The sequence below is a fragment of the Tetrao urogallus genome, assembly GCF_951394365.1.
Source record: "Tetrao urogallus genome assembly, chromosome: 1".
Taxonomy (NCBI): Eukaryota; Metazoa; Chordata; class Aves; order Galliformes; family Phasianidae; genus Tetrao; species Tetrao urogallus.
In genome coordinates, this window is record NC_136813.1 from 191,203,772 (window position 1) to 191,229,240 (window position 25,469).

Sequence of the window (25,469 nt, forward strand, 5' to 3'; positions counted from 1 at the left end):
TCTTTCACAATGAATTGCTGGGCAATCTGCAGTTGTCTCTGCCCCTTTTCTCTCCTTTTGGGAATTTACTGTTGGGTGTATTGATTGCTTGTTGCCACTGACCCTGGATGGTAAGAGATGAAATATCTAGCATTGATTGTTACAGTACAATCAATGGCCAAATTCATGCTTGCATACAGTCCGTACTGCTCTTCTATTAGCAACATGTAATGCTCCATAGGATGGATGCAAGATATGAAATGGAAACATACTATAGAGCTATATATCAGTTGAAAATATCCTCAGGTCAGTGGCACGGAGAATGAAGAATAAGGTCACAGCTCAGGATTAGTTTGCCAAGGATCCCTTGAAATTATCCCAAAACCAGAGAGAAGTTTGGAGCTGGGTCACCTAGGAATTATCTTAAATTAAGCAGACTGTCACTGTTTTGACTGAGGGTCATAGATGACAAAGAGCATCTGCAGAAGGTTGGGATACAGTACAAGTTTGTTCCTTTTTTCTCTGCTTCAGAAAGGAGAGGTAGAGAAAAGGATCTTTCCAACTGCATCGCTATCTCCACAGGTAGAGTTTGCAGTGCAAGAGGAAAAGTTGTGAGGTAAAGTCAGAGGAAAAAACAGACACTGCAATAGCAGAGTTCATCAGAATAACCATCCATCGCTGCCAAGGATGCTGAGACTTGGAGTGACAGCACCCTGCAGAGCGATGCTCAGCTGGAGACATTTGGTTAGACAGATCCAGTGCACTTTCTAGCCACTGTCTCTGCCGAGAGGTTCTTGGCAAATGAGACCACTCTGCCACTCAGAGCCAGGAGCTCAGCCAACCTGACACCTCCTTTTGCACGGCTTTGGCAGAGGGCTCTCTGCAAGAGGAGATCACTGGCACTGAAGGCTGCAGAGAGGGAACTTCAAGATCAATAACATCATGAAGAAGGTCTACAGAAAATAAAGCCAATTAGTTAATCTCCCCATCCTGAGGACGCTTGGATACATTGCTCTTTGGGAGGCACTGCAGAGAGCAGCACTGCAGAATAGTGTAACAGTGAAAGGAGGTCTCTTCTTGGCCTGTTGCAGAGAAGCCCAAGGATGTGGATACAGACAACTCTGCTCAACATCATGGCTTGATAAGCCAAATGAGCAGGGCCAGCACAGCTGAGATGACCTACAGAAGAGAAATGCTCAACTTCAGGATTAACATCATACCACAGTGATGTTGGAAGCTTTACTCTCCCCTTGAAATCTAACTTGGATCAGATCCTTGGGTGTTCTGAGAGAACTGATTCCCATCTAAAAGCACTGGAGATTATGACGAATGTGAAAGAGGTTCAGCCTCATAGTGGAAAATTGCAGGTGCTGAGATAAGTCCCAGTCTGGCTGTTAGCTAGGGCCTAACTGCCATAATATGGAAACAAGAAAGTATTTGTCACACAGAGAGAAGCAGTTGGAGGGCTTGATTCAACACACATCAGAGTGGATGGGTATTTTCCTGTGCAGCCAGCACACTATGAATGTGGAAATTGAGGAGATCTGATGGGTCTCTACTGACCTTTCTCTTCCATTTTCAGCTAAAAAATGTTTCTTGATTAAGCAAAGACTCCCCCTTCAAATCCCAGAATTCCAACTGGAGTTGCCTGGGTGACATCTAAGTTCATCCGGCTAAGCTAGGGACCAAGACAGCTCTTTACTGCTGCTACCATGGTTGGAGAGGGAGATTGGCTGGGCACGAAGGAGGGCTGGGATGGTGACAAACACCAGCAGGTACTTACGTGTTGTGAAGCACACACCACCCACAGTGAGGGTCTCCTGAGCCCAAGCACTCGCTGCAGGTCTCGTATTGACTACAGGACTCCACGGGCACCCGGGTGAGCTGCAGGAGGAAAGGGGACAAATTATCAGGATTTTCATAGGGCACTGCAATGGCCTTAATGACTTGGCAGAGGTGCCACTCTTCCTCTCCTTTTTCCCTGGTGCTCATCATCTGAAACGACATCTCTGCTGAGCTTAGCAGGGCTAAGACAGATGCAGATATGGCTGCAGATTACTCTGAAGTTCAACATGGTGAAAATCCTGTTCAGATCAGCATCTCCTCTGTGATCATGATCTCTCAGAATCATAGAACCATACAGTCACTAACGTTGGAAAAGACCTCTGGACCTAATCCAACCATCCACCTACCACCAATATTGCCTACTAAACCAAGTTCCTCAGCACATCTCCACATTTCTTGAACATCTCCAGGGATGGTGACTCAACCACCTCACTGGGAAGCCTGCTTCAGTGCCTGACCACTCCTTTGGAGAAGTTTTTCCTGACATCCAGACCTCTTTACGTGGTCTCTCACTTTTCACCTTACATGCACATTTTCATGGGGATTCAGCAAATCAGGCAGGCCTGGGTGCAAACTGTGGTGACATGTCACCTCAGGGAAATTAAACGTGTTAACTTCTGTGGTAGTGAAACTAGATCCCATGCTCTCCTATACTGTGGTTACAAATCACACCTCTTTCCTTCTCCTTATGAAATCTGAGATCTCATGATGTCTTTGTCTCTTCCCTATGGCCACGTGCATCTCCACTGCTCCCAGGAGAGTGCTAGGTTCACACCCCAACAGTCAGTTGTAATCAGTCATAGAATATCCTGAGTTGGAAGGGGCACATAAGGATCACTGAGTCAAACCCCTGATGCACCCTGGGGTACCGTTGGCCCTTTTGGCTGCCTGGACACACTGCTGGCACACGTTGTACAGAATCCCCACACCCCTTTCCTCAGGGCTGCTCTTCAGTCTGGACACATACCCAAGGTTGCCACATCCCGGAGAGGTTTCTCCCAGCTACCAGGGGCTACCAGCCTGGGTAGTGACAGAGCTTGCCATTACCCTGACTTTGCAGCTCAGAAGGTATCAGTTTGACCTAAAACACCCACACACTGCCAAAATAAGGCATTTTACTATATTCTTTCATCCTTCCTTCCTTCTTAATTAAAGTATTTCAGGCAGAGATTTCAAAGACAGAAAGGACCGTCTAGCTGACCTCCTGTTTAACGGACCACAGGCTTTTGATTCTATTAGGTTTCCTAAGCCCCTTACGTCTTTTGAAACCAAACATACAATTTGGGCCCAGTGACCTGATAGTCTCTTTTCCATTGAGTAAGCTTCAGAGAGCTTCCATAATACACAGTCAATTGCCAGTGCCTTCACCCTGGCTCATGTCATCAGGGAGAGTTTATTCCTTCAGACGATACAGGTTGATATTATACTGACGAAACACCACTGAGAACTGTCAAATGTAAACTGCAGAACAGTTACTCATGACAGATGACAAGGGAATACACCTAGATCCTAGTGACAATTTTTTACTTGGTGCAACATTCAAGGGAATTTGAACTGAAGATTCATTCTGATTGCATCTGTAAATGGAACAACACAAAGCTCCGTATATATAGGAGGAAGGTAAGGAAAAAGAAGAAAAAGAGATTCTGAACAAAATTCCAGATATTTATGGAGATCTTTTCCATTTTTATCAGAAATGGGCTCCTAACCCCTACACAGACCTCATGTAGCCTGTGTGAAAAGGTGAAAATTTGTATTTTACCTTTGGCTGTTGGCAATAGCTTTAGTGAACTTTAGATAGAAATATGATAGAGTCTATTTACCGTCGCACTACTGCCTGTATCAAGTCACCCAAGGAAATCAACGGTGGCTGCTGAAAGCTTTTAAGGACAAAGGGTGAATGTCAAGTAAAACCCACAAAAATGCCTTTCAATCCACTGCCACGCACATGAGATCCTAATCAGAACAGATCATAGAGCAAAACGAAAATCAGAACAGCTTATCAAGTCATTCCAACTTCTGTAAGTATCAAGAAGCTTCAAAGGCAAGGTGACTTGGGCTTGGATGCAACAGCTCCACATTCCTTTAGGTGCGGACTTCAGGTCAAGAAGGAATCATCAGTTCATCAAATACAAATTTCTATACACTTGAAGATTTCGTCCAATTAGACTCACATTTACCTCAAAAATATATCTTATCTTACAGTTCAACTTTCAAAAAGTCATACAACTGCAATAAGAAGGTAGCAAGGGGTGGAGATCTTATTATTTATATGTTGATTTTCACCACCTATTAGCTCCACCTGGGAAAAATGTACTTATTTTTACTAAGTTATATCTAGCTTGAAACATCTACACTGTGAACATCAAAGTACTTGAAGAAGAGGCAGATAGTTCAGCTTGAAAGACTGCAAATCTGCCCTTCCTTAATCCACATGTAATCGATTGTGTAATCTCCACCTTGTAATTAGAAAGAATACAGTTGGTAATGGTTATCCAAACTATCCTTGGCTAACATATGGTGCAGCACAATTTATCCTCATTAGCTGTAGATAATTTTTTCAGACCTCAGCTTCTGAGCTAGTTTACATCTGCCTTACAGAAGCGAGTTTCGGTTAAAAAGTTCAAAACCTGCACTTTGCTTGAATGTGGTGATGTTGGATTTGAAAGCTGTTAGTCAGAATCCACTTGCAACTGTGACATATGAACAAGAATTAAGTCCTAGAGGACAGAAATCTACAATTTATTTGCAAAGTGCTACAAAAAGAGTGGATAGAAAGCTGTCTCTGTAGGTTTTGTTGTTATTATTATTTAATTAGCCATCAAAGCAAAACCAAGCTCCTCTCAGAGGCAGAAAGCACCTACTGGGAACACAGATCTTCACTGAAGACAAACTTCTTTGTCTGTGTACTTAATTTTCCATAGGATATAGTTAGTGTCTTGTGTGTGCAGGAATGCACATTGCCTGTGTCTCTGTCCCAAAGAGCACAGCTATGCAGTGTGAGCTTACAGCAAGCGCCATCCTTACCCCATGTCTTGGGAAGCCAAAGTAGTGGGTGTCCTGAGTCACCATTTGCATTGCTGCATGTTATTTTTGCTGTATAAGACCTTTTATGAGTTCATCTCAAGTAGCTTTATGGTGAGACTAATTAAAATTGTACCATGCTGGTAAATGTCTTGGGCTGTGTCACACCTTCTAATTAATAAAGGAAAAGACTATAAAAAACAAAGAAGCTGCAAGTGAAAAGGAAGCCGCCTAGGGGTCATCAGCTGAAAGGAGAAAGAACATCAAGCAAATAAGGCACATCAGAGGTCTCATTTTCCTTTGGAACATAAACTGTAATTAATTCAGCTCGGCTTTTCAAGTTGAAAGTTTTGAGAACTGACCATGCCCCTTGGGAGCAGTCAGCTATTTATGCTTCCCCTAAGATATCTGGAAAAAGAAAGTCCATGCAACCTCTCAATTATGGTTGCCTTGCCATTTTTTGTAAGGATGAAGGGACTGGACAACACTGAATGTTGAAATCTCGACTGCAAACCATAGCGCGATTGCTCCTTCCCCCATTTTTCATGCTTGGAATGTCTAACAAGCATTTCAAGCTTGTTTCCCACCCTCACTGGGGTTCCACACATCTGATCTTTCATCAGTGAAACTTTGATTCAACGTTCTGCAGCAAACATTATCAGGGTCTCAGCAGACAGAGGATTAACAAAAGCAAAGTGTCCTTCATTTTGGAGCTCTAAGAGCCAGCTTGGAGACATTTGTATTCCTGCAGTGGTCACAGCTTAACTGATATTTTGGCCTCACTTCGCTCAAGCAAAATTTGGATGTGGTAAGAGACTGCTGTTGTTCTAAGGGCTTACAGCCCATAGTGATGTGGCACATATTCCCATTTTATCCATGAGAGCCACGGCTGCAAGAGAGGTCTCATGCAACCGAAGGAAGCTTTGAAGATGTAAGCCTAAGTCATCTGGGCAAGGTCATGCAAGAAGTCCATGAGTAAGTTGATTACTGAATAACAAGTTATTAAGTAAAAGCTACTTAGATATTAGTTGCTTTGAAATGTTGAAGAGATTAAGTTAAATCTCCTAAAGATCCCTGTTCACACAGCTGATGGACACCTAGGAGCTGCTGTGCTTCCAAGCCCTTGTCCATAGCACACTGGAGACCATCTAGCCTCCCCACTACTCACAGAACGAGATGCAATCCCAGTGCCTGGGTCAGACAAATGGATGTGACGTCCTTCTCAAGGGTAGCAAGAGAACAGTGAGCACATCCAGCTGCCTCAGCTGCAGCAGGATTGGAACAAATACTTCTCTTTGCCAACACATCCATTCAGAAGTCCCTAAAGAAATCATTCATGTGTTTCTGGCTCCCAAGGACATCTCAAAAAATCTGGCAAACCTGCAGACTGCTGTATAGTTTAGAGCTCACCTGCTATATATGACTTAGGTGCTTTTTGCACAACACCAGGGTCATCCTCACCTCTGATCCAGCTTAACCGCAGCTTCTGTAGCTCCCAGCCTTGCTTTTACTCTCTACTTCTAGTATGAATGAGCTTCAGAAAGTCATTTAAAACAAAGTGATTGAGATTTTGGATCTGATAGACAGTAACAGTTAATCCTGTTAGAAATTTGGCTCTCACTTCTGCCATTATATATTCATAAAAGCTCCTGTTACGTGCTCAGTCATAATTTTCTGGCTCCCATTTTTGACTTCTTTATTTCAATATACATTACTTTTTTTTTTTTTCTTTTCTTTTTTTTTTTCCCCTTAAACTGCCAACATTCTGGTCAAAACATAAATCATTGCTCAATCTCTTCTGTTATAATTGGATGTTAATACAGCATCAGGATTTATTCAGTCTGATGGACTAAGTTAATTTAAATGTACAAAAAGGCATCTTAAGTAGCCAATTTCCTTCCCAACAGTCAAAAGATACATTTCCAAAACACTGAACAGTGACTGTTAAGCTATGCGGGTTCTGTGAATGCTGCTATCTTTCAAGACTCAGCCAGTCCCAAAAAACTGCAGCAAGATTAAGAGAGGAGCTTATTTGATTTCAAAGTCTTGAATTGAGTATTCATGATAATACCATTTATTAAACAGAGCAAGACAAAAAAAAAACACCTAAGAGACCACTGGTGGATCCAGATTCTGCAGCCTTAACAAAGTTACCCGGGATATTTGGCTACATGTGGGGCATCCCAAGATGCCAGTTTTAATATGGCCTGAGCTGTGGACAAAGGGACCTTGAATTCTTCTGTTTTGGTCAAACTCTTGCACCTCTGACTGTAAACTCAGCAAAAAGCAGAAACACAGAAAAGAAAAGACCAGGGAAGCATGTCTTAGACTGAAAGAAATAGGAGATGTGTTCATGTATATGACTGTGAAGCTGGTGGGAGAGGAAAGAGATGCTCCTGTGGGGACAGAGGCGAGGCTCTGAGTTTGATTCCAGCCTGTCACACTAGCATGATGAGTAAATAACTGCAGTCCCTCTGGGGACATGGAATGTCATTTCTCATCAGACACTCACAAGCTCTTTGTCTTCATTGTAACACTCTTCCCAGTAAATCCATGCTTACATACTTGGAAAACTGGAGGCTTTAATTAAGGAGAGTTAATTGGGAGCAGCAGTAGCTGTCAAGGACAAATGACACAATAATTAAACTGGGGGTCAATGTCCCCCTGCATGGCAAGGTAAATTACCTATCCAAATATGCCTGTTCACACAAAGGGCTTCCTACCTATAGCTGTGTTTGTGCTGCTCCTCCACCCCTCCCCTTCTCTCCCTTGATGTTTTTGGCAAAAGAATTCCGTACAGCATTTCCAGAGCAAAACTCCAGCCACACCTACAGTTCACTGACACAGAGGCAAAGCAGAAGCGAGATGAGATACAGAAAGATTTAGTGCCCATGGCCTCGACGTTCCAAAAGCCCCAGATATTTTTGGGGTGAGGCTGAGAGATGTCTGTTCCTATTAGATGTTCTCACAATGAGCTCATTATTGATTACTCTTATAGCAGGGAAATTTCCACTGCACCCTTTGTCTTCCTCTTCCCCATGTCTTTCTTGGCAGGACCCTGCCTTATAGCAGTATCAAAAAAGCCAACTTTGGGATTGTGTATGTGAAGCATGCTGGACCCAATGAGACCATAAATCTTATGCTTTGTTGGGAAGAACTTTGGCACAAGACATATGCAAAGCAAGGCTTGCTCTCTCTCAAAGTCCATCTGCAGAGTCACAGCCTAGGCTAAAAGCTCAGGGTTTGTCAATTGAGGGACTCTACAGGACGGGATCTGTCTGCTTTGTTTTAGATGCCTTCCCAGGGATAAGATAAATCATGCCCTGGATGTACCTATGTCTGCTCACTGAACATAAAAGAGGTCAAGTTGAGTCATTTACAACATACAAGGTGAATTCTGGGTGAAGCAAATCTCACATCACTGCCATACTTAACTTTCTATTCCTCCAATTTTTTCACTGCAAACTGCCCCCAAACATGCTCAGCTCTCCCCTCTTCCCAGCTGCAGGACCTGAATTATGAATCACTGTGTGAAATATATATTTTTTAATCACCAGAAGAGCAGTAGGAGATCTCCACGGTGTTGCATAGCTAGAAAACTTCCAGGACCCCAAAAGATCCTGTGTGACGACACAGAATACATCTAAATGAGTGCTTTTCACCATCTTCTCTATAAACACAGCCCTCATGTTTTGCCATGTCCAAGCTCATTCCTGCTCTGTGTTCTGAGAAATAGACACCTGGATAGCAAACAGTATCTCAGTCCTTAAAGGCCTGTCAGTTTCTTAGGTTCCCCCGTCACAACTGCTCAGCACACATCCTGTACAGTCTCTTCTTCAAGTCTCTTCAAGGAGGTCCACTATGCCTTAATGATTCTTCTCCCAGAAGCATCAGTGCTTCAAGAGAAATCACAGACATACCATCCTGTTGCCATCCTATTGCAATATTGACAACAACCTGGAATTTGAAGAGCACATGTCCATATGTTTCAGTGCTATATCTCATACAGGATTCCGCTGTGTTCGCTCTTGTTCTTCCTTAACAGGAATACTAAATTAATCCTCAACTGGGAGAGCAGCAGTTCCCTTTGTCAGCATGCTGCTGTACTTTCTCCATAACGCAGTACACTCAGTAGGAGTCCTTGCCCCTCATGAAAACAGCAGTTCTTCAGTTCACACGCGTGGAAGAACTGTCAGGTTATTTTACCCAAGCCTGATGAAACCCTCACCTTCTCACCAAACAGCAGGCCATCAGTCAGAATCATATAAAATCACAGCATGACTTAGGTTGGAAGAGACCTTAAAGATCACCCAGTTCCAACCTCTGCCATGGGCAGGGTTGCTCACCACCAGATCATGCTGCTCAAGATCCCATCCAACTTGGTCTTGAAAACCTCCAGGGATGGGGCATCCACAGCTTCTCCAGGCACTTCTCCGAGTAATTCTGGCCAACTTGTTCTACCTGCATTTCTCCCTAACAGGACCAGGTTGTTTCAGATCCATGCTGCCTTCTTTTCCTTATCCCATGGTCAAGCGTTTCAGCCAGTAAATTGGAAAACAAAAGGATAGACTTTTGTCCTCTGGTGCAGGATGAGTTGGACTTGGTGATCCTTACGGGCCCCATCCCACTGAGGATATTCTATGACTCTAAAATTATAGGATTATCCTACCCCTAAAAGCACAGTCAAGCTACAGAGAGTGTTAAAGACAATTTGAAAAACTGCCTTTTCCTCAGTTCTGGTCAGACTTAAAATCTCTCATGATAGCATATATATAATAACACAAAACAACTGTATTGGCTGGCAGAAATAGCCCACATAGCCCCATTCCTTATCTTCAGCCATTGCCATATGGTGCTAAGGGAAAAATAAGAACAGCTTCCCTCCCAGCCATGAAATGGAACATTTGTTTTATTCCCAGACACCCTCACATATACCCTCCTTCAACCTCTCTCTTCTCATCACTGCCTCCTCTCCCTTTTTAAGTAATGCTCCACGTAGTGCCATCAAATCTCAGCTGACACAAGCTCCACTGCTTGCCACAGGCAGCATCAGTTGAAGTGATAAGATCAGCTGAAGAATTATGAGGTCACGCTGGTTAATCTGCAAACCAAAAACTTAAGATCTGACGCAGGGAGAGCTGTGATAACCCCTGCCTGCAGTTCACCCTGGGCTGCAGCAAACTTGAGAGACGCAGATTTGGAATTTTCCAAAGTTATTATAATACCTCTGCAGAGCATTCGCCACCGATGGCTTTAATGAGTGTTTCAGTCAAGAGTTAACTAAGATCCAGGAAGGAAATGTAAAGCAGGCTGTTCCCAAGCCCTTAAATGCGTGTCTCAATTTAATAAATGAGAGAAAACCAGACAGAGCTTACCGCTCAGCTGACGCCTGCGAGAGCTCAGAGCACTTCTGAGGTTTGGATGGTAATTAGTGCTGCCAAAAAGGCAATTACCAAGCAGAGACGTGGGCAACTATTTTGGGCCACATCTATTTGCCTTCATATGTCTCTGCTATTTGTTTCAAAGCGGAGTAAGTGAAAAGAAGTTCCTAGCAAAGCCCAGCTCCTTCTCTGCAGCATTTTATTTCAAGGAGATGAAACATTTCTACTGAATGCAATGAGGGTTGCCCTATCCCATCCTTCAGTATCCATATTTCACAGGGTTAATGGCATAACCCAGCACTGCAAACGCTACACATGTTTTTCCAGCTTTCTCAGATATTTGTCCTGTCGTAAAAAGTTCAAGGACATCTGATTCAGGGATCATATAAATACATAACATTGAAGGTCAGAAGGGACATTTAGATCATCTGTTGTCATCCCCCTATACATCATAGAATCATAGAATGGCCTGGGTTGAAAAGGACCTCAAAGATCATCTAGTTTCAACCCCCCAGCCATAGACAGGATCGCCGACCACCAGACCAGGCTGCCCAGAGCCAGGATGGTATCAGAACGTTTCTGCCAAGGACCAGGAGAAACTCTGTGTGAGGATACAGGCAACTGATCCACTCATCCATCTCAGTCATTGCTTTCTAGGACACAGCTCCTGCTTTCCAGCCTGACCTACATTCCTTCTTAGGAGACAGAGAAGTTTGCATTTACTTTGTTTGAGGATGCTGAAGACATTGAATCTCTCAGTCCTCACCACCATTGTTAATGCTGAGCTAATCATTGCACCACTGAATATTTTATCTGCAGGGTTTAATACCAACTTCCTGCTCATTCACGAACATTTTCAATAGCTTTGGGCCCAATATTGATCCCTGGAGAACACTTCTGGGAAAACCCTCAGGCCCTTTTTGCTATTTTTATCTTCTTTTTTTTTAACAGGAATAGGCTGTGTCTCAGTCGTGGTTTGGAAGGCAAAGGCAGGAAAATCACACAATAAAACTTAATTATTTTCTTAAAGAATGAAAAAAAAAACCCACATACTTTTCATAAAAAAAGATCCTCACCCAATGGCCATTTGGCCTAATTTGAGAGCAAGTATGACAAGTTTCAGACTTAACCAGGGACTTTAATACTTAATACTGCCTAATACTCCTTCTAACCACCACAAATTTTTCACTCACAGGGTAGTGACGCACTGCAAGAGGCTGCCCAAGGAGGTTGTGGATGCCCCATCCCTGGAGGCATTCAAGGCCAGGCTGGATGTGGCTCTGGGCAGCCTGGTCTGGTGGTTGGCAACTCTACGCATAGCAGAGGAGTTAAAATTAGATAATTGTTGTGGTCCTTTTCAACCCAGGCCATTCTATGATTCTATGAATTACTAAAGCAGGAGTGTCTCTGCACTGCAGCTAAGTTATGCATGTTGTCCCTAGGATATTTGATATGGGGCATTACTGGTCTTAGTAGGCAAAAAGGGGCCATGCACTATCCAGTGCTTGTATGTCACTGCTGTACACAGTGAGGCTAAAGTTCCTCAATGAAGAACCTGAAAAACTGGAAACTTGCAGGATTATTAGACATGTTTCCTGAGGATGAGATGACTACATTGTGACTACAGACATCACAGAGATACAATACAGCAGCACTAATGCAGCTGGTTTTGTCAGCATCCCAAAGAATGCGCAGGTCCTCCTTTCTATTGCCTCCTGGTGATTACTCTGAATTCAGGCGTTTCCATGAATTGTGCAATGGCACATTTGCCTTTTGTGCTCCTTTAATTTTTCTCATATTTTTTTCATATCTTTTCCTCCAGCCAAAGCAGAAGTTGAAAGTCACACTGCACCTTCTTTTGAATGCAAAGACATAAACAGCATCCACATGGCATGAGGCTCTGTAGAGAAACAGAACTTTTGTCCCCGCAGATAATTGATTCAAATCTGATTTAAGGCCTTCAACACTCCTCAGTACTGTTTTGGTACCGTAGGAAGCAGAGATCTCATTTCAGCTCCCAGCTGCCAAGCACTGAACTTACAAAAGCTGCTGCTGAGCAGGACTGCTGCCTGGGGGGGGTCAAGGACCGGGGCTATGGGGTGACAGTGTTGGACGGCTGCTGTATGAACACTGCCAGCTGGCCCATGCATAAAGCACGGAGACCCAAGAGACCCCATAAAGCCTCTGCCAGCTCCATCCAGGTGGTTTCCAAACTGGCATCTTGAAAGGGAGTGGGATTAACGCACTGAAGCATCTTAAAGGAGCCCTCTGCATCCAAGATCAAAGCCGCCCTAGCTTCAGGTCTCCAATTACACCTGCCCCCCTTTCAGACATCTCTTACAAAAGCACACAATATGATTTGAGCTGGGGAACTTGCTCGGGTGCATTACACAGTGCACACCATGCCGTGAAGAAAAAAAAAAAAAAAAATCCCCAAACAATTCTTTTGTCCCTGTTCATAAAGAAGGGAGGCCTGTTTGGCACACAATGTAAGGGGAAAGAAACAAGAGCAGAGTAGGGTCAGATCCTCGGAGAGCCTCTCTGAAACACAAGATGTGCTGTGCAGCTGGGACAGCAAAGTCCTCCTTGCTCCCAGGGTAGCTCCACATCTCCAGCCAGGCAATGTCTGAGCTCACTCATTGCAGCCTTCAAGAACTTGCAGGGAGCCTACAAGCAGGAGGGGTACTGGCTTTTTGCATGGGCTAACAGTGATAGGACAAGGAGGAATGGTTTTAAACTACAAGAGGGGAGATTTAGGTTAGACGTTAGGAAGAAAACTCAGAGGGTGGTGAGGCACTGGCACAGGCTGCCCAGGGAAGCTGTGGATGTTCCAACCCTGTACACAGAATCACAGAATGGCCCAGATTGGACACGTTTAAGTCCAGGTTGGATGGGACCTCAGGCAGTCTGATCTAATTGGGAGCAACCAGCCCATGGTAGGAGGGTTGGAATTGGATGGGCTTTAAGGTACCTTCCAACCTATGCCATTCTATGATTCTGTGATGTTATGATTCTGATAGCAATAGCAGTGATTTCTTCATTTCTTCCCTTTACTCTTCTTCAACAGCACTTTTCACCTGAAGACCTCATAGCTATTCAGGGAGGGGACAGGGAGCAAAAAGCATCAAGGATCGGAAGAAAGTTATTCCTAGCCCTGAAGTAACTGTCCCAAGGTCCAGCACTATGTCTTTGTTGGCATGAGAAATTATACTACCTTTAAACCATCTGTTCTCTATTTCTAAATAGTAGGAAGGAACCCACAAGGATCACTGAGTCCTCACTGATACCCGTCTTTCTGTCTGCCCAGCAATAATGTACATCCTGGAGGAACAACATTACCTCTACTCCCTGAGGATTACCCTTCCTCTTCCAGGAACAGGCATCCCTATGATATTCTGTATTCATTTTAGTTCTTATTTCACACATTTCGCCAGAATCAGCATCTCCAAACACCTTTGTCTGACTGGAGACCTCATTTATTGTTTTGGAGAAAGAACGTTTGAAAAGGAAGGAAGCTCAGCCAGGTAGGAGCACAGCTCCAGTCCTTCTCTGGCCAGAGACCCACATCTGAACATCTCATTTTACCTCCAGTTTATATTGCCTGAGAGTCTCTGACAGGGACAGGAAAAATATAATAAGGGTGGTGAGGCACTGCAACAGGTTACCCAGAGAGGTGGTGGATGCCCCATTCGTGAAGACAGCCAAGGTCAGGCTGGATGGGGCTCTGAACGCCTGACCAAGTTGTGGGTGTCCCTGTTAATCACAGGGGAGTTGGATCAGATGGCCTTTAAGGGTCTCTTCCAACTCAGTGTTCTATGAGAAACACCATTCAGGACTATTTTTCCCCATTGCTTATGAATGAAGCCTTGTGTGATTATACAGGAGGTAGAAGGAATTTGGGCTACTTGTTTTTTTTTTTTCCATTTGATGAGAGCGTCTCTGCATCTCGCAGGGATGTTGTGAAGCTCTGGGACTAGGTAGACTGCCCATTGCTTAATGGTAGATGTTTAGAAAGGCGTGCTGAATCCCTGGAAACATTTAGCACTGATGGTTTATTTTCCTAAAAGATATGCAGCATTTCCAAGCTGGGGCTCAGAGCAGACATCTCCCTGAGCAAGTCTATGACCTGAGTTATGCAGATGACATCACACAATCACACCGGTTTCCTTTTGCTTTCAGTTCTATGAATTTATGAGTAGTTGCCAAACAGTTTCAACAATAATTGTCAGCCTGTGCTGAAAAGAGCTTAGCAAGGCATACCGACCTTCTGTGAAATGTAAACTTCTTTTATTATTATTATTACAATTGCAGGCGGGTTTCGTCTTGCTCAGCTTTAAACTACATTCTCTCCATCAGGATTTAGATTCCAAAAGATAAGTTGCCTGACTCAATGACCGGGCCCATAATGGGACTGCTACTGTAACTGCTGTATCTGCAAGACAAGTAAGAATTGCCACTTCTAGATTAGCCCCACAAACAGTGGAAATGAAGTTTATAATCATTCCAAATGTGTTTTCTTTTCCGCTGATGCATGAATGTTTCAGCAATTAGTTTGCTGTGTTAGGGTTCCCTTTTCCACGTAAGCTATTTTTCCTGTGTTTTTACGTTGGAACTTTTGGAAATTATTGACAGTACAGGCTTGTAAGGTAATTTGCAATGAAATGACTATTCCAACACCATCAAGTGATTGTGCATGAGTTTGGATTTTCTGCTGTTTTGTGGTGCATTGCAGATCTAGAGCATCTGTGATACTGACATCGCTGGGAAAGATGAGGATGTTAATTAGTGTTGTAAATGGGATTTACCAAGCTAAGATTAACTAATTGAATTCCCATCAGATTGGCCCAGGTAGCATGGCTTCAAAAGAATCCCTGATCCTCTCCTGCTGATTTGCTCCAAGATCTTGGATAGATGCCCTGAAACTTCCTTCTTTTACTTTGAAACCTTTTCCCTTTGTCCTATCACAGCAGATCTTGCTGTTTTCATGATCCCATGCTGAATTCATGATCCTTCAATCATTTTAAATGCTGTTTCCTTTTCTGGTTGTTTTTTTTTTCTTCTTTTTTTCCTACTGCATTTTTTGTGTTATTGCAATTGTGGTAATGTTATTCTTTTATATCCTGTGGCTAACAAGAATCCTAAACCTTCTCATTTAGGCAATCAGTGAGAAGGTTTCTGTATTTAAATTCCTTGTAGAGGGAATTGAGACTGCCACTGATGATTCCTACCTGCTATTTGACTGCTGATAAATTCCTAAATTTGAAATCAGAGTATCTTATGAAAATTCATCACAATTCTTTCATTTTTGAATAAAAATCAAATTTAGTCAATGTCTTCCTCCACAACAGTTTTCTGCAGAAATCTTCCTCTTTTTGCAAAAGAATCAGAAGAATTAATTTGTCCCTGGATAACAATAGATCTGATTTACTGATCTCAATAAAATCCTACTTCAGTAGAGAATTAAGTCACACTTTAGCATTACCTCTTCTGCTCCCCTGAATTTGTTTGTGATTCTTTTTGTCAGTTGTACCATTTGTCAAGCAGAAGCTGATGCATGGCTCTTCTTGAAAAGGCTAGCATGGAGATCAATTAGTCAACCTAGAAACTGGCAAACTCCTAATAGGACTGTTTGACTGCTACAAAACAGCAACTAAACAGAGATCCATCTAGCTTGTAAAAAATATTAGCCTTTTTGTTGACGTCTTCATTTGTCAGATGGTTTATGCATTGAATGATGAGATGGATGCAGCAAAAAGCAGAGCGAAAGGCCACCAGCTACCTCATCATCACACTGCCAGGCAGCAAATGCCCAGGGGTGCTTTTTAGCAATGAAAACTAACTCAGACATTCCTTTGACAAAATAACTGGGATTAAAGAATGAGTTAGGTGTTCAGTTTATATAGAACACTTCCTTAATTAATTGGGAATTGACAGTCTTAATAAAACCTCATATACATCCCTCTTTGTCTCCTATTTCTGTTGTCAAGTGAACGAGATGTTTCAGAAAAGGAGCAAATATCCTGCAAAAGTCAAGCTCATGTGTGAGGTATCTCCATATTCTGTAATACCTAGAGACTGGTTTATAACTGAAGAACTGTAGTTGGGACCTCTTAAATTAAGATTACTTCCAAACCTCTAGAACACGCTTTTGTTTTGTTTTAATTTCAATTCAGAAATTAAATTTTAAGCAGAATAAAGACTTGCATTCAAAAATTGTAGGTTTTCTTCTACATTTGCTGGCAAATTTTTATGAATGCTTTGTTTACAACAGAGGCTTGAAAAGGAAAATAAATAACTACCTTATTCATTATCCTACAAAACTTGTCCTCTCTACAGAGTCATAGAATCACAGAATCAATCAGTTCAACTGTCCACCTACCACCAATACTACCCACTAAATCATGTTGACCTGTATGGACCCTACAGAGACACATCCAGTGCCCACTGCAAGGTCTGAGATGCAAGACCAGCTGTGGTCTGGGATGGCTGGAAAAACACCAACAGGAGAAAACTGCAACAGGAAACACTGATTCACAGAATTCAATTCATCGAGCACTGGCATTTCGCAAGGATCTGTTATTAGGCTCAGCACAGCAGAGAGAGAATAGAAGACCTCCAGCAATTTGCAAGCTGTAGTTCTGAACTGAGAAATGCTGAGCTAGTTTTGGAGCAAAGAAAAAAGAGAATTATACTCAAAATATCTCCAGTTGCAGTCTATCCAGGAGAGATGCAGAGGTAGCATGTGAGCAGAAACTCAGACCCGAGTCGTTAAAGGGTGAAGGCTCTGAGACAGAACTGTCTTACACAATAGATCATCATTTGGATAAACATATTTATGACAACCATTAATAAACAGAAGTCTGGGAAAACTGCTAGAGATCTTTCTGCTGCAAAAGCTGTTCTGTGACTGTTTGGGAAAGCATTGCCTCCATTACAGTCCACAGAAAGCCAAAATAGCTTCATGCTGTCAGTGGCAAAAGTGGTGAATGAGAACAATTTATTCTTCCCGTCATGAATTCAGGAGGCATGCAGAAGAAAAGGAGATTGAGAGATGCTCTTCCAACTGTCCAGCAATGAGAGGGAAATCAAAACACCTACTGGTAGATAGAGCAATCCCAAGCCTGCTAAACAAAGCCAAATTCCCTGAGCATCCCTCAGCTCTTCTAGCTGCCAGCTGCTGATAAGCTCGGGACAAAACCAACTGACAATTGACTGTGAAAGAGATGGGATCAGAGTGCAATTCTATCCTTAATGAACTGTTTTTCATTTTTACCTTTTTTCATTTTGTTTTCATCAATCCACTGCAATTTCTACTTCTTTTTAAGGATTAGAAACTCAAGTCTTGGTGGCCATGCTTGTGCTACCACAGCCACAAGCTCATGTCACCTGTGGGAGTTTGGGCTCAGGGAACTGATAACCAGTCCCACCTGTAAAGTACCACTCTGGCACTGCTGTAAAGTGAGGGAAATAACCTCTTCCAGGAGCAGAGTACAACACAAAACACTTAGTAAGGTGAAGTTGCCACTGGGACTAGTAACCTATTCATGCCCATTAAAAATGCCTGTCTGTTTCAGGGACAGGGTTTAATAACTCTTCTGCAGGAAAAAGCTGGGAAATGATAGGAGATTTGAACACATGAAAGAAAAGGATTTATAAAACTAACTGTGCTCTAATAGCTCTGATGTTATCCAGTGACAACTTGTAGACGCTATAGGAAATCTCTTTGTGCACCAGTCTCCAGGTCTCCTGGGGTTTCAATGTTTCTAAGCAACATGACGAAGAGAATAAAACCATTTCCATACAGGTGGTTGGTCAACAGAGAAAACAGACTGGCAAGGAAAATGAAGACTGAAGTCGTGGATAGCTTATATAAAAAGAAAGGAGTCCATCCCTGGTTCCTGCCATCCTGAACCACTGATAACTGGAAATGGAGAGTGTGTCACTGCTCTGTGTTTCTTTTGAGGCTATCTGCTGTGTGTTCATCACTCAATACTATTAGAAAAATTGTTTCTGGGCTGGAGAAATCTTGGTCAGAGCAGGCAAGCTTCTCTGCCTGTTTTCACGTCATGGAGGAAGGGAACAGACCAACATCGGCATTCCTTCCTAGAGAAATCTGAAGAATGATATAGTGAGGTTTGTGACACTAGGAGAGTATATATAATCATAGGATTATTAAGTTTGGAAAGACCACTAAGATCACCCAGTCCAACCATCAACCCACCCCCACAATGTCCACTAACCCATGTCCCTCAGTGCTACATCTGCCCTTTTCTTGAACACCTCCAGGGATGGTGACACTTCCTTGGACAGCCTGTTCCAACACTTTACCACTCTTTCTGGAAGTTTTTCACGAACTCCAACTTGAGAGATACAATGAAGTCAGCACTGAAGATGGATTAGGAAAAGTTTTAGAGAAAAATATGAATTAATCAGGTGATTTTGCAGCATTGATGTAAAAACGAAGGCAGGACAGGAACTCCTCTGTCAGAAATGATTCCATCTTGATGGAAACCTCTTCCATTATGTGGTAGGAGGAAAATCATAGCATGGAGAAATTGACCTATGGAAGATATATGTTTGGATACCCAGCCAGGGTAGACGTGATACCAGTGCTTACATTTTGACCAGTAACACCACAAATGCACTTCTCTGCATCATAGTTAAAGGTCACTTGGTTTCCATCATAAGCTTCATTTTCAGCAGGCTGTAACTCAAGTGTTATACTGCATGGAGTTGGAAAAACCCACAACAAGATCAAACCAAACCAAGCTAAAACACAAAAAAAGCCCCAAAATGATGGCTCCACCCATTCTAAACTATTTTTTTCAGCATGAAGACAACGCTGAGGTAGGTATTGTTTAATATTTTGCAGAGGAGAAAATACCTAGACCTAGAGAGGAGTTGTTTACTACATAGATGGAGGAGCTCTGCTCTTTTCTTCTTTTTGATCTTTTTAGTTAAACTTTAAGGAAAGGCTGAAGATTGCAAATGTGGTATTTGTCTAGGAAAGATTCCAGCATGAGGAATCACCGTTCTTCCTCTTCGTTTTGAAAGACCAGTCTATTTAAGGTTCAAAAGCATATGCTGCTCCCCACTTAAATTCCATCCCTTTTGTTGTTGGCTGCAAGTGAAAGGATGCCACTTCTCTTCATCTGGCTCAAAATCATCGTGTTGCTAGATTGTACATCACGGATTATTCACTAAATCTTGGTTATGTGACAATGTGACATCTCAACAGAACTCCCTGCCAGGACTGTGTGAAAATATTCTCCACTGATCCTACCGACAGAAACCAAGTCATTTGCATCTGAAATTGCTACTGTCTTTGAAAACACAAAAATGGCAAGCAAATAAACCTCAATCTACCCTACTCCCACCTCTGATACTGCCTGTTACCTGCCAGAGTCCTCTAAATTTGCAACCAGCTTCCAAGGTCAGGTATATTGAGTTTTGGACCTGCTGAGCCTGAAAGAATTACACATTTTGGACCCTGTTCTGTGATGTGAGATGTGTGATGTGATGCACTTCTATCTTTTGTCTTCATTCCTTTTATCTCCCTATCAACCATAAGGTCCTTAGCGCAAAGCCCGAAGTCATAGACTTGGGGAATCATAGAATTGTTTGAATTAGAAGGGACAATTAAAGCTCATCTGGTCCTACTCCCCTGCAGTGAACTGGGGACACCTACAGCTAGAACAGGTTACTCAGAGCTCCACCCAGTCTGACCTTGAGTATCTCCAAGGACAGAGCATCCACCACTTCTCTGGGCTACCTGTGCCAGTGCCCCATCATCCTTATAGCCTTATAAACTTTTTCCTTATATCCATTCTAAATCCTCCCTCTGCTACAAGCTCCTCAAATCTTAATGAAGTCACACCTCCACCTGTACTTGCACTTGTACCACTACAAGTTCTCCACCTGTATTTCTCACTACTTCTCAATCAGTAAGAGGGTTCAGCAGACACATGAGTATTAATGGCAATAAAAGCCTTCAGAGCACCAATGCAGACTTGTTTTAATTAATCAAACTTCACCAACTTTGGAAACAACGAGCACGCAGCTGAGTGAAGTCTTGAGTAAAAACATTTTAGCAGTTCTTAGGTGACACAGGAACACTGCAAAAATGTCAAACCTGACACCATTATTCAAAAATAAGAGCACATGATTAGACAAGCAATTATAAACAGAGTAGCTTAACATAAATTGTGGGTAAAAATATCAAAAACAATTTTTCAGGATTTAGTGAGGGAACACCTTGTAAAGCATAATTGGATTAGAGGAGACAGCTAGCGTGGATTTACAAGCAGGAGGTCTTTTGCTTAACTAACTTGTTTGAGTTCTTTGAAGCTACAGTATTACTGCCAAGGCAGGGAAGGGAAATGTAATAGATGTTATGCACTTAGATTTCCCAAAAGCAATTGGTGAGGTTGTACAGTGATGAGATTATCAGCTAATGGAAGAAGTTGTGTTATAAAAGCAGGCTGGCTTAGAAAAGTGACTCAGAAGCAGAAAACAGCCAGTGCGTGGGCTGGCTTGCATGTATGTTCCCAACCTCAAAAGTGAGCTATTTAAGTTTGGCCTAGGGAAGAAGGAAATGAACGGGTTCAGGCTTGGAGGCCTCTTCTGCTTGGATTTCAGAGTGCTCCCAGCCTCTCATGATGAGAAAAATCTCCCAGGAGGGCTCAGCTTATCAGCCATGAGGACAAGAAGAGCCCAGGGAGATCATTCCTCTTCCAGACACAGGAGCAATCCAAATGCAGTTTGACTGTGCAGGCTGTCATCTGACATCCTTAAGGCTGCTTGCAGAAGGGAAAACAAAACATTGCTTCTCCTGATTGAGCTAGCAAAAAAACTACAAGCAGGAATGGAGATGTGCTTGATCCCAAATCAATGTCATAAGGAGTTCGGAATTTCCAGTGCTGGCCTTCAGCCTTGGTTCAGGCTACCATGAACAACATCCAAAGCAGAGGACTTTATGCACATGACGAGCACAGCCAAGTTCAACATCACAACACTTAATTTCTACTGTAGCAGGGAAAGGGTGAATTTTTTATGGGATGCGTACTTTGAGGAGTGGGCACGTGGGTGTTGGGGTGTTGGCAGTGGGCACAGAGCCCTCCAGAAAGCAGGTGCTTTGCTTTCAGCCCCCTGTCTGCAGCCAGTAGACTAAATTTTGCAGAGTTCCATCAAAAGCAAGCTAGGGAGAATACTTAAGAGGCTGAATTCAAACCACAGCCCCCAAAGCATTCCCAAAATGCCAATTCCTCCTTCTGTTCCTTTCCCACATCTTTTCTCAGCAGCAAGTATCATCTCCTAGCTCCATCTGCTTTTCTTGGCCGCCCTTGGAGTTACCAAAGTCGACAACACTGGAGCTGGGGCTCACTGCAGTGCTGCTGCCATACAACATCAGTGGCAGCTCTGTAGGGGGGAGAGGTGTTCTTGTGGGTGCAGCATTGGTTTGCGGATCAGCAGCATCCCCAGGCATCACTGAAGGCTTTTGCTGGATGCTCCCCAAACAGACCCTGCTCCACGTTGCTGACCACCAGTTGTCCACCCCCACAGTTTCATCTTGACATCCCCACTTGATTATTTCTTCTTCCCATCCCCATGAACATGACCCAAGTTTGTTACGGATCAGTGTATTTACAAAGCTTAAGCTGGAAATCAATTTTAATTACCAAAATCAGATTGCCGTATCAATAAGTCACTGGGGACCTCTTGGAGACACAGACAGAAGGTTCCACCTGGAGGTGGAGGGATGGAGAAATAATGACTCATTTTCCCATTGGGACACTCCCTGCATTCAATGGACAATATTCATCAATGTCATTATCTTTTGTATTATTGATGGCATTAAAGGGAGATGAATAGATCTAGAGTCGGTTTTAAACAAATAACATTGTTTGAAACTTGATTTCCAGTGACTTCTTGACAAGAGATCTCATTTTTTATGTTTCAAGATACAGGGAAGGAAAGTAGTTGGAAGATCTTTCACAGTGTCCTCTTCATCAGCGTAAATGATTGATCAAACTTCATCCTGGTAAGCTAATTAATCCTTTGCAACTGGACTGAAAGGCGGCAACACAAAGCATCATTCTTCTTATTGCACCAAGACTACCTAAATTTGTGGTTATTCATCAGCATTATTACTAAAGGCACTCTTGGATGTAGGTTTCTTCAGAGAGATCATTGTTTCAGGCCTGGAAAGAGTCACAGTAGCAGCACATTGTCCAGTTGTGTTTTTTTCTACCCCTGGGTCAAATGGCTTTCCATGAAATTTAGCATGGACTGCAGACAAGCCTAAAGTCAGTAAAGGGAAGTGACTATGAGCCAGATAGGGATAAAATGCAAGGGGAGGCTTAAGCAGGTCCAAGTTCTGCTTGTTGGAGAAATAGTGGGTAAAGAAGGCATCTCCAAGAGAAGTCATCTCCAAGATAAGTCATTTCCAAGCTCTCAAAGGCAAAAACACGGCACCAGCCAGCTGTCATCCCAGTACACTGGATTGTCTTAGATTTTAGACAATTAAAATTGCTGCTGGCCTGAGTGAGCCTTTCTACTCTGCTTCCCACATCTCTGCCACATTGGCTGGGGGGCAGTTGACTAAGTTAAAGACAGGAGAGAAATCATGGCTCATTTAAAGTGATTCAGCAAAACAATTAAGTAGCTCCACTGTGACCAACACTACTCACTGCAGAGCTGTAACTCACTCCCCAAAAGCTGGTGGGACAGACATATGTTGATATCCCAACAAGAGGTTGACAACAAAACATATGATCAAGTACAGCTGGGTAGTGATTATCATAACTGAGCACTGGCTCCAGATCCGAACACATTTGGCCATTCTAAATGTCATCTTGGTAGATAAATCTTTTTTTTTTTTTTTTTTTTTTTTTTTTTTTTTTAATCAAAAGGAATGCAGTCCTTGTCAAATGCCAAACTTCAGGCACCTGGACAGGTAATCACAGTCACCTCAAGCCCATTATTTAGGTACATTCTCGTCCAGATCCACAAAGAGACATAGACACTGCTACCACTGACACTGGGGGGAAGAAAGAGCGTAATCACAAATTCAGCCTATTGCAAATAAATAGACAGAACTTAAAACCATAATCACACAGAAAATTTGAGACAGGAACAATCATTACACTCTGCTTGCTTGAGCCCTAGATCTGTGAGCACTGATCTACAGAACATGAGACATCGGGCTGAACCTTTTGACAGTCTACCCTCACACTAGTACTGAGCCAAACTCTACGTATTTCTGTAGATTTTCCCTTCTGGTTAACAACAATTAAACTGTCTATTGGGGGAAAGTTCCAGTAGAAATATGCGGAGCAGTCCCCAAAAGAGAGAGGTGAGACCTGGTGACTTTGGGAAAAGCATATAACTCAGTGACTTCCTCCATCCTGGATCTAGTGGCTGCATCCCAAACTCAAGGGAGCCAGCCAAAATCAGACTCAGATGGAGAAAATAAAGCACTGTCCACTGCCAGTGAAGAAAAAGAGCTTCCTTGGCAGTCAACAGACAATTCTTGCAAAGATACTTCTTTTTCTGCCTGCTGCACTATGAGCACCCAGATGAATACAAGGAGACACTGCCAAAGATATAGGGTCAGGAAGGGATGAGACAGACCTTCCTACTGGAGGTGATAACAGCTCCTTGCTGGAGCTCTGGCAGTTCCTTCTAGTGCTAAATTCTCAGGAGTTATTAGAGGTGATAACTTCCCACTCTCACTCTATCTATTCATGCTGTCTTTCTCTATTTATTCTGCATCTACAACACACAGCTGCTCTTGGTAAATGTAATTTCCAGAATCTGTATCGTTCTGACCTCAGAAGGCCAACTTCAAAGATGTCTGGCTAACTCTATCTCCATTTGGGGCAGGAACCTGTGTATACCCAGTAAGTCAGGACCTGTAAGGATAGGGAAGACCCAATCTTGTGTCAGTAAGATCCCACTGGAGCTAGAACAAAGTGACTTGGTGTGATGTAGTCCACTGGTGGGATCAGTGTTTAATCACAAACTGCTACTCTGCCCTTTCTTTGCTGTGGGTGGATGGAGGACTGCCAACAGTTGGAAGTGCCTATTTTCTACAGCCGCCCATAGCCTTGCCATGTCCTCTCTCACACTTCAGACTGATAAAACCAGGGGGATTTCCTCAGCGTTCAAGTGTTTGCAAGGGTGGATAACATTGCTCTTTCACAGATGGCCTCTACTGCCATGGTCTGATTTTCAGAGGAGCAGAGGGGATTTCTGTGCTCAATGCCCTTCCAAGATGCTAATATTAGCTGGGCACATCCTTCCCATACTTGCCCTGAAAATTTTATTGTAGACATCTACAGGAAATAGGTAAAGGGTTTCCTAGATTGCTGAAAAGAGCCTTGGACCAGAATATTGAGCTCGCAAATACACCTCCTGTACACTTGCACTCAGAAGTGAGAGCAATTCTTTCTCATCTCTCTAATATCCTTAATGCCTGGAAATGAAGCAGCAGGCAGAATAAACACATATATGTACTGTATGTATATATCAAAGCAGCAGGAAGGGTTTTTGGCCTGTGTTTGGGAAAAGTAGAGTCTCCACTCATCAAGGTGGGCAAATGTGAAGTCAGTTTCTTCGGATGATCTGCATCCCCATCTCTCACCTCCAGAGGGGGAAAATAAAATGATCTTTCAGCTATGGGCAAGGAAGGTATACCGAACTACAATTTCACCAAAAAAAATGTGTAGAATAGATCAAATAAGAATAGAGTAGGGTTGCAGCAGTATTAGCAACACTGTGCATCCAGCATGAGCAGGAGTTAGGTACAAATATGTCTTGTGTCCACACTTGGAGCTAAACAGCACGCAATTGCAGCAGTTCCATAGAGAACTTTCCTTCCTAGAAGACACAAGGTTGCGTCTGTATATGAAGGTGTTATCTTAAATGTTTCCATAGTACAGACTCAGGGTACCTCTTTGGGGTGTAAGACAGCTCTGTGTTTCATGCATCTTACCCAAGACTCCATCCATTGGCAAAAACAGCTAACATTTACTCTTGGCTCACAGAGACAAACCTTTTGCTACAGCAGAATAAAACAATGATGTTCATCTGCGAGTGTTGGAGTGCCAGGGACAAATGGTGGCACTTTATGCATATTTTCAATTGGAAAATAAGTTTTTCCACAGAAAGGGGAAGTTTTTATTTAACCACACACACACAGACCCTTTGTTTTTACAAAGAAAAGTTTTTGGCTGGTTG

At 42.9% G+C, this 25,469-nt stretch overlaps 1 protein-coding gene across 1 annotated transcript in view; it reads right to left on the reverse strand.

Annotated features, from left to right (window-relative positions):
- PLXNA4 (plexin A4) overlaps nt 1-25,469 on the reverse strand; it is a gene marked incomplete at both ends in the record, with an annotated part of 402,235 nt that overhangs the window by 150,486 nt on the left and 226,280 nt on the right. Inside the window, one exon of the mRNA XM_079549350.1 lies at nt 1,763-1,863. Within this exon, the coding sequence (XP_079405476.1) occupies nt 1,763-1,863 (101 nt within the window). The remainder of the gene's footprint in view (nt 1-1,762; nt 1,864-25,469) is intronic.